General features: G+C 35.1%; 1 protein-coding gene across 3 annotated transcripts in view; it reads right to left on the bottom strand.

Moving 5' to 3' along the window:
• Nucleotides 1–195: 195 nt before the first annotated feature.
• The window catches only part of LOC110027700 (RAB6A-GEF complex partner protein 1-like), a 55,958-nt gene continuing 38,720 nt past the window's right edge, over nucleotides 196–17,433 (bottom strand). For 2 of the 3 annotated variants that reach the window (XM_020729219.1, XM_020729221.1), the window contains 12 exons: nucleotides 15,740–15,919; nucleotides 14,574–14,686; nucleotides 8,985–9,167; nucleotides 8,285–8,342; nucleotides 8,085–8,144; nucleotides 7,960–8,001; nucleotides 7,743–7,870; nucleotides 7,524–7,659; nucleotides 7,368–7,445; nucleotides 3,500–3,616; nucleotides 736–798; nucleotides 196–663 (listed from right to left, as the gene is read on the bottom strand). In XM_020729219.1, coding sequence (XP_020584878.1) covers nucleotides 562–663; nucleotides 736–798; nucleotides 3,500–3,616; nucleotides 7,368–7,445; nucleotides 7,524–7,659; nucleotides 7,743–7,870; nucleotides 7,960–8,001; nucleotides 8,085–8,144; nucleotides 8,285–8,342; nucleotides 8,985–9,167; nucleotides 14,574–14,686; nucleotides 15,740–15,919 — 1,260 coding nt within the window. In that variant the 3' untranslated portion in view covers nucleotides 196–561. Of the gene's footprint in view, nucleotides 664–735; nucleotides 799–3,499; nucleotides 3,617–7,367; nucleotides 7,446–7,523; nucleotides 7,660–7,742; nucleotides 7,871–7,942; nucleotides 8,002–8,084; nucleotides 8,145–8,284; nucleotides 8,343–8,984; nucleotides 9,168–14,573; nucleotides 14,687–15,739; nucleotides 15,920–17,433 lie in introns of those variants that run through there. The other variant, XM_020729220.1, reaches the window with a different exon arrangement.

Genomic DNA, 17,433 nt, shown 5'->3' with positions numbered 1-17,433 from the left:
AAAATATCACTACATTAACTTTTACGAAATAGAAAACACTTGTTCATGCATAAAGTAGAGTAGCAAAAATTTTTATATTAGAAATGTAAATACAGAGAAATGGGGTGAAATGTAAGAAAATGAAAGCACATTACCTAATTAATGGGCCGCTGATTCCAATCAGTAGATGGGCATGTGAACATCAACATTAAAATCCAATAATTTTATATGCAAATACCCCCTTTTACATTATAATATTCATATATTTGGACTGCGAAAGTAAAGCAGTAATGAAAACCTGATACAACATCGAATATAAATGAAAGAACAACAAAACTCGCATCTACAAACCATATAGAATTTGGCAAAATGCTCTCATCTTTTCTTGATTAAAGAAGCTGTTGAGTCTTAACAATTCATTCTGAAGTGAATGACAAAATTTCATTTTCATCTTCTTTTTTCTTTTCCTTGAAATTACATTTTCGCCCATTTTCTTCTTGAAAGACCAACAAAGATAGGAGGCTGAAGACATTTTATGCAAACGCACGACTAAAAAATGAAAATCAAATTTGGCAACCAAGATTATATCTGATTCTCATCCACATCTCTGTCATAAGTGTCAGAAGCAAGCTTCTCCTTCAACAGATGAAGAAGATCAAGATATTCTTCAAATGCAGGGTGAGACTGTAAAAGTGACAGTAATTGATTGATTTAATCAACATTTCTTGGAAGGAGTATCTTAACTATTTATTGTACCTGAAGAGTTGTGCTGTATGCCTTCCATAGCCTTGGATCGTGCCGGAAAAGATCGAAAAGTACCTGAGAAGAAGCATATGACCGAGCCCAGTGAGATAAGTTATGATAGATGACGGAACCAGCCCATTTCCATAATAGTTAAAGAAATAAAAATATATAAATCGTTAGTGTTTCTAGAAAAAAATATAAATAAGCAGTAAGATAATATTATAAGATTTACGAAATGGAAATATAAGCACTTAAGAATATAAAAAATTAAGATAATATATATAAACAAGTAGTTAAATTCGGTATTTCTTTTAACAAGAATTGGGCACAATCATTAATTGAGGCTATTCGCGGGCTTCTGGCTCCTATCGTCGCTCGCAATACTGTGAAAGACGTCTGGGCGCGAGCTTTCCTCTTGCTCGAATCACCCATTGCTCGACTTCCCTTTCGGCATTTGCTCTTTCTCTACTTTCACTTTGCTGTCCCACAGCACCACCTCCCTCTTTTGGGGATGACTTCGAACAGATCATATGCTGCTGTCTTTGCGGGTGTTCACGCCTCAGGTACACCTAAATCACCATCTTTTCCTCCTTCATTTGAGTGGGCGGAGGACATCAAGAAGCCTGGTAGAAATAATGGGAAGTCTGTCATATTTTTTACAGAAGACGATGGTATACAACTTGTTTCCTCATGTCGTCTGAATTTGGTTGGGAAATTTCTATATGATCATCCCAAAATGAAGCTCATTCGCGAAGAATTTGAACTTACGCACCTTGTTGAAGAGTGAAAAATTGGACTATTAGATGAGAGACACGTTCTTATTCAAATTAACAATAAAGAAGATTACATGCGCTTATTTGCTAGAAGAATAATCTGAATTGATAACAGAACAATGAATATTTTGAAATGGTCTGTGGATTTTGACACACAGATGGAACCGCCAATTATTCCGATTTGGATTCGTCTCCCCGGTCTGAAATTTCATTATTTTCTTAAAAAATATTGTACTCTTTTGCTTCAGCTTATGGAAAGCCATTCAAGACGGACATTCCTACTTTTAATCTTTCCCGTCCATCTGAAACCAGAGTACTTGTTGAAAGAGACATCACTTCACCCGCTTCTGAGGAAATCTGATTGGGCACACAACACCATGAATATTGACAGAAGGTAGAGATTGAGCATTTTCCATCGTATTGTTCGAATTGTCGTATGTTCGGCCACTCCAGTTCTCAATGTCACCATCTACACCCCCACCTCAGACCAAAAAAGCAAAGTGCTCCGCTAGAGGCTGTGATTCTATCTCATCCTGATCAGCACCAAGTTTTTTATACTATTGATCATCAGAAGAATATCCCGGAAGACGTCAATATCCTCATCGGCAATATGACAACCATTCATCCCCAGTTGTAGCTTCCCAGACTTTGGAAATTTCTATCGTGGGAGAGAGGGAGATTCTTCAGACTCCGTCTGCCATAGAACCTATCGCCGATAATACAGGTAGAAATACTTCTACTTCACTACCGCCTCATCAGGTCCAAAAAGATGTTAATGACTCAGGCTCATGAGGATCATGATGTGCAACGACCTACACCTGTCCGACCACCTTTGGAATTTACTGATCATATAAGTCAATCTTCGGATGAAGAATGACAGGTCTACACATCCAGGTAGAAGAAGATAAATGGAGATCTACTCGAGCTTAGGAATTTGATGTATGATACTTTGGTTACTACGGACAATGGTACTCACCTTACGAATTTGTTAATCAGCTCACTTCCGAGAACTTGAGGCATGAGGACTTAAAGTGGAACGTCCCTATCATTTTTGTGTCCTTTTGTGATTTTTTGATTTTTTGCCTTTATGTATCTTTGTTTTATTTGGGTTTTGTGTGTATTGTATTGTATGAGTTGGATTTTCTGTTAGACCCTCTCATACAACATTTCTGTATCATTTCTGTATTAATATATTTGCCCTTAGGTTTTTTTTCAAAATATGTATATATATATATATATATATATATATATAGTTAGTGTTTTTGGAAAGAAATATAAATAACTAAGAACATCAACAACAAGCCTTTATCCCACTAAGTGGGGTTGGCTACATGAATCCTTTTTTTCCATTGTGTCCTATTGAGTGACATATTTTCATTTAATTCTAATACATCAAGTTAATTTTTTATAAAATATGGCCAAGTTTTTTAGGTCTACTTCTCCTTTCTTAACATAAGTTGAATCTAAAACATCTACTCTCCTGACTGGATCATCAAATGGTCGGCGTTTAATGTGATCAAACCATCTAAGATGATTCTCTCTAATCTTATCTACCACTGGAGCTACACCAACCCTTTCATGGATACATTTAGTTTTGCATTTTGTCTCCAAGTATCAAGCAACCCATCCACCTAAGCATTCTCATCTCAACAACACTTGCTTTATGCTTCTCTTATAAAGGCCAATATTATGTGTCATAAAGCATTGCAGGTCTCACCACCATCTTAAAAAAAATTTATTAAAGTATAAAGAAATATAAATAACTAGTAATACAATATTATAAGATTTATGAAATGGTAATATAAGTAGATAAGAATATGAAAAATTAAAATAAAATATATAAACAAGAGGCTAAATTTGGTATTTTTTTTATGAGGATTGGGCAAAATCATAAATTGAGGTGACTCGGCCCATGATTGACAATGCATGAAATAGTAAATCTTAACAAAATTCATTCAAAAAAAGCTTTACTGAATCTTAACAAAATAAGAGACCATTTTTACCTCCATACGCCTTAGGAGAGTAGCGAGAATTACGATCCATTCCTTAAATTTCACAGAGCACATATGTGCAAGAAGGAACTCAGCATCTAAACGACTCTGGAGGGTTCCCATTTGCAGCTATAAAACAATAAAGAAAGAAAGAAAGGTAAGCAGAACTTAAAACAAATATTCGCGCAAAGTGCTAAAATAGTCGCTTGACTATTTAAATGATGTTATTTTAGTCTCCAAGTTTATAGAAGTGTTAAATTAATCTCCAGATTGTTTTAATAAGGGCAAAAAATTAGCCCTTATTGGAAACTATTTTAACTTATATTAAAAGAGATCGGGGACTAAATTGATATTTTATAAACTCTAATACTAAAATGAAGTCCTGAAAAGAGTAGGCGGACTAATTTATCAATTTTCTCATTCACATTCGAAGAGTGACTTTGTTGCCGACTTCTCAGAATAAGGTAAAATTCCAAAAGAGCACAATTATTTCATTGCTGTCCGTCAATTCTTGCGAAAGGTAGGATATATTAGTAAAATCAAGAAAAAGAAAAGGTTCTAACCAACACGAAAGAAAACTTAGAACCAGATCCTGACTCACATGCAGGGATAGACGAGGAGAGTGATTTTGGCTGTAGATTTTGGTTTATAATGATTAAAATTTGATCAAGTACAACTCCCAGTCTTCACTAGTAGTGCTACAAAGCTTGATGCTTTTTAGACTCCTGAGAGGCATTGATTACAGCAAATTTCATTAAATTATTAAATTTATAATATTATGCTAAGCCCATTGTTGACCTCAATAACTATCTCCCATCAATAGCGCTCTGACAGAACTAAAATGACGAAGGATAAATACAACATTATGCAAATTCGGTGCACATGCACCCACAAATCACTTAAATATTGATCATTCCAAAAATGAACTGTGCCAATGTGTCCAACAAGCTAAAAATACCTTCAAATATCTCTTGCATCACTAATTACCACCTGAAAAACTACATTACGGATGTGTTGTCACACAAAAACGCTAAGGACTAAACTGGTGCGTCCGAAAAATTAAAAATACCAAAGACATCCATATCGCATAAACTCAAGATTCATGTTTAAGAAAAACTAAATTATTAGATTATTATTAAAAAATTAGAGTTAAATATAATTAATTTTAAAATTATCCAATTAATTTTTTTTAAAAATAAGTATATTATTAATATATATATATATATATTATAATATGTTAAAAAAATCAAAATTACTCCAATCCTCCCTATGCATATCCCAGCACACTACATATCCAAACTAACGACAACCTCATACTGCCAAACCACTACCTCTCCAACAACTCCAACCAACCTCGCTTCCCATCAATGCGGACATCGTGACTGCCTCCATAACCAGTTCTTCCAGCCGAGCTCCCAAACTAGGGTGCAGTTCCAATCACATGATGTCGAAAATGTCATCTCAATGTATGCAACAAGATTTCCGAAAGTATTGCCGAATTCACAACAGACGACTACGTTTCAAATTTTAAAAATGAAATATAGTGCGTATATTAATGACTAAATATTCATGCATACAAATTTGGATAAACTCAAGTCATATATTACAGTAGCCTTGTGAGGCAATCTTCAACCCGAAGCAATGCCTCGTCAAGCACACTATGCAATTGCATCATATATAACAATAACAACAACAAACCATTAACCCACCAAGTGAATTCGGCTTAGATGAATCCTTTTTCTCCATTTTCTCCTATTGAGTGTCATATTCTCATATATGATGCACTTGCATCATATAGATGCATCAAAATTCGTACAAGCGCACCATATAAGTGCATCTAAAATCATGCAAATGTATCAAAAACAAATTTATTTGCATGTGCTTAAAGCTAAACTATAATGTATTAAATGCAAGAACATAAAGTCAAAGAATGCGACACAAAATCAAAATGAGATAAACTCAAATTCGCCTCATCTCAAAAAGCACTGTTGTTTTAAAAAGTGTTTAATCATTTAAAAAATACAAAATTATTTTAAAAACTTAAAGCTCAAACTTAACACGTACACTCATTCTCCAAATCATGAGTTTTAAAGTTGACAAAGCTTGCGATAAAAAAATAGTCTTAAATTCTCCACTCACGGTCGATAAGCTCATTATTTTGGTCTACGCATCAAATATGCAACAGTGCAATTCACTAGAAAAATTAGTATCCATTTAAATATAACCTTCAAGACTTTTTAGCAAGAAAAATTTATCTCAAAATAAGAGCTCTTGATATCAACAAGATAATTTAATTTAATCATAAGTTCAATTCTTAGACAGACTCGATCCTCTACATATGAGGGTAATATATATAAAGTCCGCAATGCAATAAATATTTGAATAAATTTAAATGATGTGTAATTCATGAAACGAATTCTCTATAAACAATGAAGCTAACTCGACGAGGCTAAAAAAAATCAGGTTTCAAACAATCTTACCCCACTATTGGCCATATTGACAAAAGATCTCCTCTGGATGGGTTCTATTTCCAAAGAACCCCCAAATTTCAATGCAAATCACCTACCCAAATCTAGATAAGAATATAAAATTATTAAATAAAACTATTAAAAATTAAAGAATATTAAAAAAGGTCTACCGCATAAAGCTAAAGAACGAATTCTATCCATCAACTACACAATTTTATTAAAAGTGGCATTTAAAATTAACATAGGCTCATAAGATTCATTATGATAACAGGTGTAACTCAATGTCCACCCTAAAAAAACTCGTGCTAGTAAGAAGGTGAAATCTGTCCTCTTACCATATAACTTTGCCGCTAAACGATATCGCGGAAAAAGAGGGAACATAACTAGGGCCCTTTAATCGGGTTGTTCATCACAAAAATAACACCATTTAAATACGATCATTGCACAAACTAGTTAGTTCCTTATTGATCATTTTAGAAGATATTAACATTGATTTATTTCGTTTTATTATATTTCCTGTTTTATATATTTCATTCATGTTTTTATATATTTCTTATTTATATGTCTTTCCTATTTTATATATTTCATAGGTTACGAGTCATGTTATCTGTACTTATACATCTCCTTTCATATCAATAAGATTATCCTGCTCAATTCTCAAAATCTACATGTCAAAATCTCATGAACGGAGAACCATGGAATGCACTTGATAGACATAAAACCCTCCATTAGCTAAGTTCAATCTAAAATTATTCTTTTAGACAAGCATTCATCCAAACTCTAAAAAATTTCTTTGAATGGCGCAACCTATGACTGTTGATAATAATACTTCGATTATATTGAGTTGGTTATATCTTCTAACTAAGTAGATTAGGATCTATGATAGCTAAAACTACGAAACTATAGAATCTTAACCAAGTTCGTCACCATTCACCCCATAATATGCTATAGTAAGCTAAAAGTGATAAGTTCATTCAATATAAAATCAAATTATTTATATTATATGTGAAGTACTTGATGCATTTTAATTAGCCTTAATCAAAGTTTCTCTATTATTACTGAAAGGGGGCAACAAACCAGAAGGAGATTACACCAATAGGAACCCTGGAACAAGATCTTAAAGTCCTTGTAAAATGAGAATAAGATCCCCGGATGACGTGTTATCTAAAAAGCTAATCTATATTCTAAAAATTTGAACCCAAACACACCTCTCAAAAGCGCCACACAAAGCCCACAAGTTTATTGCAAGGGTCAGACAAGATTTTTAATTACAGTTAGCCTAGTGTGGAGTGGATCATTGATGTAATCCATGTTTATATTCAATAAATTGCAGTGACAATATTCCTTCAAGAAGCACGCCCAAAACATGTGATCACTAGAACAGGATACCATAATATCTAGTAAGATTAAACCTTTTGACCAATCAATTCAAGCCCAGAAGCAAAACTATCCAGATGAGCACATCCAAGTCTTTCCCGCTGAAGAAAATCCTGCATGAGATTGTATGCAATGTCAAACCCTTAGATGATGCGTCAAGTATGATGGAAACCAAGTAAAATTAATCTTACCACAAGATCAAACTGAGTCCCTTTAACAAATGCTACAAGTTTAGAAAGTTCTTTTCCAGACATCAAAAAGCTGGCATGGTGCTCTAAGATGTTCCTGACGGAAGCAACATGTGAACTAGGCTCCTTGAACGATGAGCTATTAAAAAATTGCTTGTCAGACCAGTTGTACACTTGTGTGCGGGATTGCACATGCAGTTTATTGTTTGCAAAGTTATATACCTCTTCCACTCAGAAGACTGCCTCCTGGAAGAAGAACCAAATAGAAAATAACCTAAAATTCTGGGAGATTTATCAGACTCAGATGTGGAACTTTCATACTCTCTGCCAGATCTTAGCAGAAATTGAACCTAGGAAAATTGAAAACAAAAAGTCAGTTTAAACCCCATAAAACATCTTAGTATTTATGAGAATGTATATACCACATGCATATAAATACCAGTTCCCCAGCAAGCTCATACAAAGATTCATCAAGAGTTGCCTGCAAAATTCAAATATCATGCCAAACTGCCAAAGGACCGTTCTGAATTTCAAAGTTAATCAAAATTATAGAGTAATTCTTACTTGTAACAAGCGAAGAGCACAGTACTGACTAACTGCAGGACCTTCAAGTTTAGCAATGACCTATATTTTAAAAATTTACACGGTCATATTTTCCAAAGTAGTTCACGAGAAATTATTACCGCAAACTTGCAACATATAGAGTTTAGTACGATTATTCCCTATAAAGGCTTCATAAGAACACATAATGCGATATACTATACCAATATATAGCAAGCAGCAGTCCTATACCATCTTCTCTGGAAGCAGTCTTCAAACAACCTGAGAAGAAGATATAAACCTTTAAAATTTCAGATATCCTTCTGAAGCATTTCCAAATTCAACCTCATGATCTAGGTACAAGGGCACTTCGATTTTTTTCCAAATTCAATAGATTAGTGACATCTCTTCCATACCATAAAAAATAAAGTTCCATGTCTTAACCATTCATGTGCTCCAGTGAGAAAAGCCTCACCAAAAAAGTCCATTTAGGACCTTTTCTCAACGTACAAAAGAATGTAAAACAGCGTTAAAAAAAGGTGTTTCAATGGCAAAAACTGCAAATAATTAAAACCTATCAAATCGATGGAACACGTGACACAAAGAGGTTGCCGCTAGTTCTATATCATCTAATGATTCAGCCACTATTTTGTCCAGATATAAGCTTGATAGTTTATAATTTTCCATGCAGTAGTAAAAAAAAGAAACCAGAGAAGACTCATCAAATTTTCAGATGGCGTGATGTAGGAAGCTTCTATTAACTGGAAAATTATCTAGAAACCCACATATTACTTCTTTTATGTAAGCTTGACAATTAAAGCATGACTTCCTGTGCAAAACTGAAAATAAAAACGGGCTGGGATAAAGGATAAAAGATAAAAGATAAAAAGAAACTATTTTCTTTAAGTAGCTTATAAAACTTACTCGGTTGATCTTCCAGCAGCAGTAAACAGATCAGCCCAATGGCGCCCATCAGTTTTCCTAGCAACGCTAACGACCACATCAAGATATTCTGGAAATTTTCTAATCAAATCGCACGTCTTCTCCAAGAGTGAGCAGCTTGAAGATTTAGTTGATGCGGACAAATGAATCTTGTTTGCACCTTGCCTGTGGAATAAAATCGTTGATTTTATTCTTGAACAAAAAAAAAAAAAACATACCAAAGAAGTCCAAGGCTCCCAAAATCAAACAAAGCTCACATATAGAGATCAAAACAACCTGGGGAGTTTTGGGGATCAGATTTTGCAGGAAGTAGACCATTGTCCATATCACGATGACAAATATAAAATAGTACAAAGTAGTCTTAAATATAATCAGATCTTATATTAAACAGTAGTTGAAGCACCCAACTTTTGCTGTAGTAACATCCAAATTCATCAATTTAATTTTCTTTCCTCTTAGACTTTATGTGATGGTGGCTTGAAGTTACTTATTGTATATTTGTATTTGGATTTGTATATGCTTCAATATGTTCTGTCTAATTTGTCTCTATTGTTTGTAATTTTCTCACTTGTTAATTTATTTTCATTAAAATAGCTTTCAGAAATTAGAATGCTCATACAACAGTGCAGAATTCTTTGTTCGTATGCTAGCTTTGAACTTCATATCTTTCTGTATAAGAATATAAAAATTATTGTAAATATAAGTTTTATGAATTAGAATGGCTCTTCTGTGCATTGGATTTTATTTTTTCATTAAGAAATGAAACTGTTAGATAGGTTTTCTTCATCCGACCGTCAGTTCCTGTCTTGATAATTCCAAACTTACCGGAATACTGCCTCCAGCCTCCTGCTGGTTTTTGTCCGGCCGCTTTTGTTGTTTGGCCACTTTTTCCTGCACCACACTGCCTCCAGCTATCTATCGGTTGTTGTCCAATCACTCCTCCCTGCGTCATCTTGCCTCCAACCACAACTATTTTGTTGTCTCAACCGCAGCCCGCTATTTGTGTCCACTCCATATAGAATCTCTAATATTTTGTGTTGTTATTTTTCTATTGTCAACAGTTTTTGTTGTAACCCTATTTGAATTTCAACGATAATATTTGTATTTCTATTGTGGTTCGGGTTAATTCCAATATCAGATTCGTCGGGAAATTCACGACCCAGGAAAAAATTGTGAAGAAGATCGTGGAGTTCCACACAAACCTGTTGATGCTTATAACGAGATTGAGCAATTGCCTTGATGTTACACGACAGCAAGTAGAAGGATTCGTGTAACATCAAGGCAATGTCGCTGCCTTAGTCGGAGCTGGAGCAGCGAGATCGGCGAAGGAATTGAGAGCAAACTCGAGCGGCAGAAATTGGAAGGAATATCACAACATCCGGACATCTGGAAAAAGAGGCAACAGGAAGAATGGGATGACATGCGATTCGGGGTGGGAGAAGATCGATTGAAAGAATTTCAGCCTGAAATAGAGAACCATGGTAGGTGGGATCCCAGCAGAGCGAGTCAAGCCTATGGAAGAAGACAAATCAATATCGGCTCGAGGAAGATAACCCAACCTCTACTTCATGGGTAGAACAAACTTCGATCAGGAAAAGTGGCGTGGAGACAAACATATAAAAAGAATAAAGATGTCGATCTTTGAATGAGAGAATGCCTATGATGAGTTATCGCATGGAGAGATACTTTGATGTTAATGGAGTAATGGAGAAAGAAAAATTAGTGGTGATGGCCCTGTGGTGAGAAGGGAAGGATCTAGCATGTTATTAATAGAGAGAACAATGTCAGCTAATCAGAACATGGGAAAAAATTAAATGACTGATTGTTGGAGCGTCCATGCGTGAAAGAGATTTGTATGAGCAATTTTTTACATTGGTCCAGAAAAATTCCTTCATAGATTATACGGAGAAATTTAAGATGTTATCCTATCATTTGAGAGTGATCTTGGAAGAAGTGTTGAAAGTAAACATCATGGAAGGATTGAAGCTAGAGATTTGACCTGCGCTTCGTCGGTTGAGACCGCGAGAATTGGGAGGAGCTATGGAATTAACATAATTGATTAAAGATAAAAATGCAATGAAACATGCTAATAGGAGTAACACAAGTGAAGCAACATCACGAAATAGTACAACAACAACAATACTAAAATTTAAACAGTGGAAATCCAGAGGGAGGCTCTATGGGATAGGAATAAGGGTCACCATCGAGGGCAACATTCAAATGCCTTACAGAGGCAAAGATTCAAGAAAAACAAGCCAAGGGGTTATGTTTACAGTGTGACGAGAAGTTTGCCCCAGAACACATTTGCAAGAATCAAACATTGCAAATTCTCACGATGTGTGATGAGGAGGGAGGGAGGGAAGAAACAGAAGAGATTGTGGTGAAGAAGGGGGAGGTACACCCTCACTTGAATGTGATAACTCTCTTTGAACTCGGTGATGGGGTTATCAACAAAACACGGTAAGAAATTTTGGGAACAGATCAAAGAGCAGAACGTAGTAGGTTGGTAGATAGTGGGGCCCCCCACAACTTCATCTCTACTCAAGTGGTGAAGTAAATTGGGGCTTCAGATGGTTGACAGTAAGTATTAGAGTCATGGGAATGGACATGTAAGGAAGAGCAAAGGAGTTTGTAAATTGGTGATTTTAACATTTCAAGATATTCAAGTGGTGGAAAATTTTTTCCCCTTGGATTTATGGAACACTAACGTGATTTTGGGTATGAAATGGTTGTAGTCCAAATGAATATTAATATGAATTGAAACTCCTGGCAATAAAGTTTTAGAGGGAGACGAGATGGTGGTGTTTCGAGGTGACTCTTGCTTGTGCAAGACCTTGGTGTCGATGGATCCATCAAAGGTAGTGATCATGTTGGAATGATTGCTACCTAAGACCTTGAAGGGAATGAGAGGATTTTTGGGACTTGTAGGATACTGCAGAAAGTTCATGAAGGGTAGTAATTTGATTGTGTGCCCATTCATTCAGTAATTGAAGAATGATAATTTTGAGTGGGGTAAAGCGGCAACCTGGATTTTTAAAAAGTTAATGATTGCCATGACAAGTATATCGGTGTTGACGTTGTCTGATTTCAACCAATTTTTCATTATAGAGAGAAATGTTTCAGGCTAAGGATTAGGCACAATCATCGGGCAGTGTTAATGACCAATCACTTATTTCAATCAAGTGCTGACAGTGAGAGCTAGACTCGAGTCAATTTATGAGTAAGAGCCATACGACTTGATCTGACAACAGTTTTCTCTCTTACACCTTGAGTAGTGTTGTTTTGAGAGGGGAGTATTGTTAGAACGACACCTACAACATTGTTCTCCATGCCAAGCTAGCCAAATAATATGAGACGCAAAGCCAAAAAGGCAATTTAGTCTTTTGTTAGTTATTATTGTGAGCTATAAATATAATTTAATATGTTATGGTTATTTTATGTGATTTTTTTTTTTAAATCTTAGGCTGAGTGTAAGGATTTGGAAAAGATTGTCTACCTCGAATTGTAGATACTGGAAAAGATCAACTAACTCTCAAATTGTAGGTGTTTGTTTTTAATGTATTGTATTGTTTAATATTGGTGAATTAAAATAATTTATTTTGCCCTAATTTCTACGGAAGTTCATATAGTAAGGTTAGGTCCAACAAAATCAAAAAGGTTGGTTGTTGTTACCATCAGAAGAAAAATTCAAAAGTGATACGGATTCAAAAAATAGTTGGGTTAGATTGAGTTATGCAAGGTGGTTGGGGAGTGGACGTAGGTGGCTGAAATGGGTTAGGGGCAGTTGGAACAGCAAAACGAGGGGTTGGAATTGCATTAGCAGCTAAATGGAGGGTTGGGACAATGAAAATAGCAAGTGGGGAGGCAAACGGAGCGGCGAGGCACGGTGGGAAAGGCCGGAACTACCAGGGGACAACATGAAAACAGCAGGTTTGCTGTTTTTTTGGTGACAGCAGCGAAGGGGTGAAGCGGGGGACTACAGGACAACAAGGAGTGGCTGTCTGGGACTGTGGAAGCGAGCAAAAATGGCTCGAATGGGAAGATTTCATTGAAAAACAGCAAACAAGTGTTTTCCAGGGAGGTTGCAACAATGGAGGATGGCTGGGAGAATCGTTGAGAAGATGCGGAAAGGAATCAAGAAGATAATCACCACCTCGGTAGAGAGATGCAACTAGAGCACCACCCAATCTCTTGGATACAACCCTCGAAGGGAGACAAACAGATGTCAGAGGCTATCCTAAACAAAATACACGAAAAACTAACCTCAAACATGAAGAAACAACATATATAATACTAAAGTAACTAAAGAGTAGCCCTCATAGAGTAGGCGGCAACCACAAGCCAACAGGAGGGTTGATTGGCCCCAGAATCATTCAAACATAGTAGTCCGGACCACGCTTGGCATGGTTTGGCATGAAAGAGATGTCCCGCGTCCGTGGTGTAATTACGCGGGGGAAGCAGGTTCTCCCGTGTTAACAAAATCTCTATTTTGATATAATCTATAAGCATATTCCATAGAATTACTACATAAACAAAATTAGACCACCTCTATAAGTCATCGAAAGATCAAGAGGTCAAATCCCTTCAAAAATTTTAAAAGATATTTATCCTTCAATGAGAATTTAAATCTAAATCTATATTTGTTAAAGAAAATGACAAAAACGACAACAACAAGCCTTTATCCCACTAAGTGGGGGCGGTAAAATGAATCTTTCATCTCCATTGTGTCCAATTGAGTATCATGTTTTCATTTAGTTCTTTTTATACAACAAACCCAAGTCTTTTTAAGTTTATCTCTACCTATTCCTAACATAAGTTGAATCTAAAGTATCTACTCTCTTAATCGGATGATCAAGTGGTTGGTGTTTAATGTGATAAAACCATCTAAGAAGACTCTCTAACCTTGTCTGCCACTGGAGCTACACCAACCATTTCATGGATATATTCATTTTTCATTTTGCCTTTAAGTGTCTCAAGCCACTCATCCACCTAAGCATTCTCATTTCAGCAACACTTAACTTGGTTTTGTGCTTTTCATTTAAAGACCAACACTTTGCGCCATAAAGCATTGCAAGTCTCACCATCATCTTATAAAATTTTCCTTTCAAGTCCAAGCGATACTTTTCCATCACACAATAGGCCCAATGCATTCCTCCACTTCAACCATCCAACTTGAACTCTACTAATAACATCCCCATCTACATCACCATCATTTTGAGCAATAGACCTAAAATACTCGCACCTTTTTAAAGATTTGATCACCCATTGTTACAACTCTGCCACTAGTTCTACTACTAATAAAATTACAATCTATGTATACATTGAATTGTAGAATAGCCATGCTCTATGTCTCTCCATAGTATGGGGCCATCCCCAATTCGTTACATATAAAGTTGAATGCATAATATGGAAATTTTTCATTACTTACCAAAAGTATCATAGCACAAATATGCTAAAATTTGTCTATAGTAAATAAACAAAATTGTACCCACCCTGACGTGGTTATCCATCATCCATTGTAAAAAACCGACTTGATGCATCAACACATTTATTTTTAAATAAATTGCATACCTTGAAATTTCAGCATCAAATACAGTAAAAAGAAGCCATTCCAGACAATGGGAGAAATGACGCTTTTCTGCTGATAAATATGCCAATCTCAAAGCTTCTTCATGTTTATCCCTCTAATATGAAACAACAAAACAGTAAACGTCAGAAACTATGGAAAAAAGAGATGCATTATCATTTTTGTGTTCACTGCTTAGCGAAGGATTTCATTCTTGCCGAAAAAACTTCAATAGTTCAACAGATAACATTAAAGGATTTTCTTAGATTAAAACACAAAAAAAGAAAGCCAATTAATTCAGTAAGTTTTAGGAACCACAATTCATAAGTGCTCAATAGAAGGTTTCATCATGTGAAGAAAATGCACATAAGCATAGAAGACAAATAAGCAAGTAATATTAAGTAAGCTATTTAATTAAAGTCTTCAGGCATGGCACAAAACTAATGCTTCAAGAAGTATGAGCAAAGAGGAAATTGAGACAATGCCCATTCAAATTCTTTAATTAAACACATTCCATGAAACAGATTTTGAGACAAATTATGTATTCAACTCCAACATAAGGTTCCAATAAAAAACAGTGTGAAGATTTCACCAAAATGTTATGATTCCCTCTCATTTCTAATAGAAGTCACAACAAATCAGAACTATACATAAAGTGTATCAAGCAAACAAAGCAATTGACTTATTCAATCACATTTTCAATACATTTGTTTAACTTTTAAGACAAACAGCTATTAGGACAAACAGTTCTAGCACGATCAAATGTAGAGTTACTTTGGTTAAAGAATTTGCTGAAGGAAAGTGTATCAACTGCTTGTCAGCCTATTGATCTCATTGGTGCAAGCAAGCAGCTTCGTGCAAATCTTTTAGCCCAAACTTCAGTTCAAAATTTCGCATGGAAGCTTATGGTCATTGAAGAAAAGAAATGCAAAAGCAGATGTGTACCTAAAGTAATGCATTGATAATATGTATCGTACATGTAATCAATTTAAAGTTAATCTACCAAAAGATTTAAGGATACTAAAAGATATAGACATGTACAGAAATTGAAATGGCAAAAAAATAATTGCAAATTGCTGGCATCAGATGTACCCTCATAAAAAGAATTTATCCACAAAAAGGCTGAGTATACCTTTCAATGAAATTATCAGGAAAGAGTATTAATCAGTACCTGTAGAAGATGCCGTAGTAAACAGTGCAGGATTGTTTGAGCTTGAGGACAGGGCTCATAACATGGAAACTCGGTTCCTGCTGTAAATGACATTCTTTGAGAAACACCGACAATGATGCCAGCATTTGGAAGAAGCCCCAAAGGATATACTTCACGATCAAATTCAAGCTCAGGATCCAACTACAGTTAGAGGAAGCAAACTATAAAATAGTTTGAACAAATCAATACTAGAAATATGTTTTTAATTAATCAAGGGAAGAAATAAAAATCATTCCAACCAATAATAGCATATGTTATAAGAGATCGCTTGCTGAGTGAAAATGCAAGAAGAATAGCTTTCTTAGCTTAGCTTGCAAGTATTAAGTGACTGTTGAATTTTTTTTTAAATTTTACCCTATGAGTACAATATTAATAAATCTTTCTAGGGTTAAACTCAAAATTAGTCCAACCACTATTCATATGAAGCAAAATAAGTTTGCTGCAAAGGTTATGCACTGCATTCCTTTTGCACAAGTTTCAAAAATTAGGATGTTTATTTGGATGAATTCCAAATGCAGTGTAAAATTATAATATATTTGGAATTCATTCTTTAGTTCACTTTCAATGTATTTGGAATTCGTTGCATTTGCGTGAATTCCAAATACACATCTTTGCGTAAAGTATTGCTAGTCACCATCAGCAGCCACCCCTCTAGCTGCTATATGATTTTTAGTGATTTTGCTACGTTTTCCCGATCCAATTTTTATAAAACAGGACCTCTACTGTATTGGAAACTCTTAGTTGGTCATGAATAAAAGTTAAAAGTTTGTAATTCAACTTTTAGGATGTGATGCATTACTTCCTGTCACTCAAGAACTCTTGCAATGAAATCATGCTTGATAGTCTGGTTCCTATCCCTTACCCCTATTTCATTTACCCGCTTTCTTTTGCTGAACTCTCAAAATTTCAAATCAAAGACAACTATACTTTTTTTTGCTGCAAAATCAATCTCCGGTTGTGGAGCTTCATTTTAGAAAAAGAGACAATCAAAGCAATCTTCTCTCTCAATTTTTTTAGATTATATAATCCAACAATAATAACACAAGAAAAGTTTCCCTAAAGCTACTATGTATATTTCAAATATTTAGGAGTTTAATAACTCACCCAAATATTAATTTTGATAGTGCCACGTTACAGCTCCTAAAAACAATCGCTGAAGAATCGCATAAACATAAAAAGGTTAAGAATTTAAAAAACAGTTACTCGTTAACTTCTACAGAGAGAATGTAACTAACTATGATACTCAAGCTCTAAACTAAGCAATGGAACATATATTGTTACACACGCCTCCCTAAATAAATATTATAAAGGGCCATTTACATACATACCATACAATTCATATGTATCTACATATCCAACACCTAAACTTCCATATTTACATGTATAGCACTCAAATGTTTAACTTCACATAAAAATAACAATATTACTTACTTTTTAAGGTGAATATACCGCATGTAGATTTACCTATAGGCAAAAGAGAATATATAAGTTATATCAAGCCTCTGAATAAGTTATTGAAAAAGCGATCCATTCTTCCAACACTAATGGCAGTTTTAGCTTTTCCTCACTTAAAAATAAAAACCTCAAAAAACAAGAAAATCATTCTTAGCTCAGTCAAAATGGCAGATAAAATTTAACCCCCGAACCCCCCCCCC

The sequence above is a fragment of the Phalaenopsis equestris genome, unplaced genomic scaffold, assembly GCF_001263595.1.
Source record: "Phalaenopsis equestris unplaced genomic scaffold, ASM126359v1 Scaffold000436, whole genome shotgun sequence".
NCBI classification, from domain to species: domain Eukaryota; kingdom Viridiplantae; phylum Streptophyta; class Magnoliopsida; order Asparagales; family Orchidaceae; genus Phalaenopsis; species Phalaenopsis equestris.
This window is presented reverse-complemented; position numbering and strand designations above follow the sequence as displayed.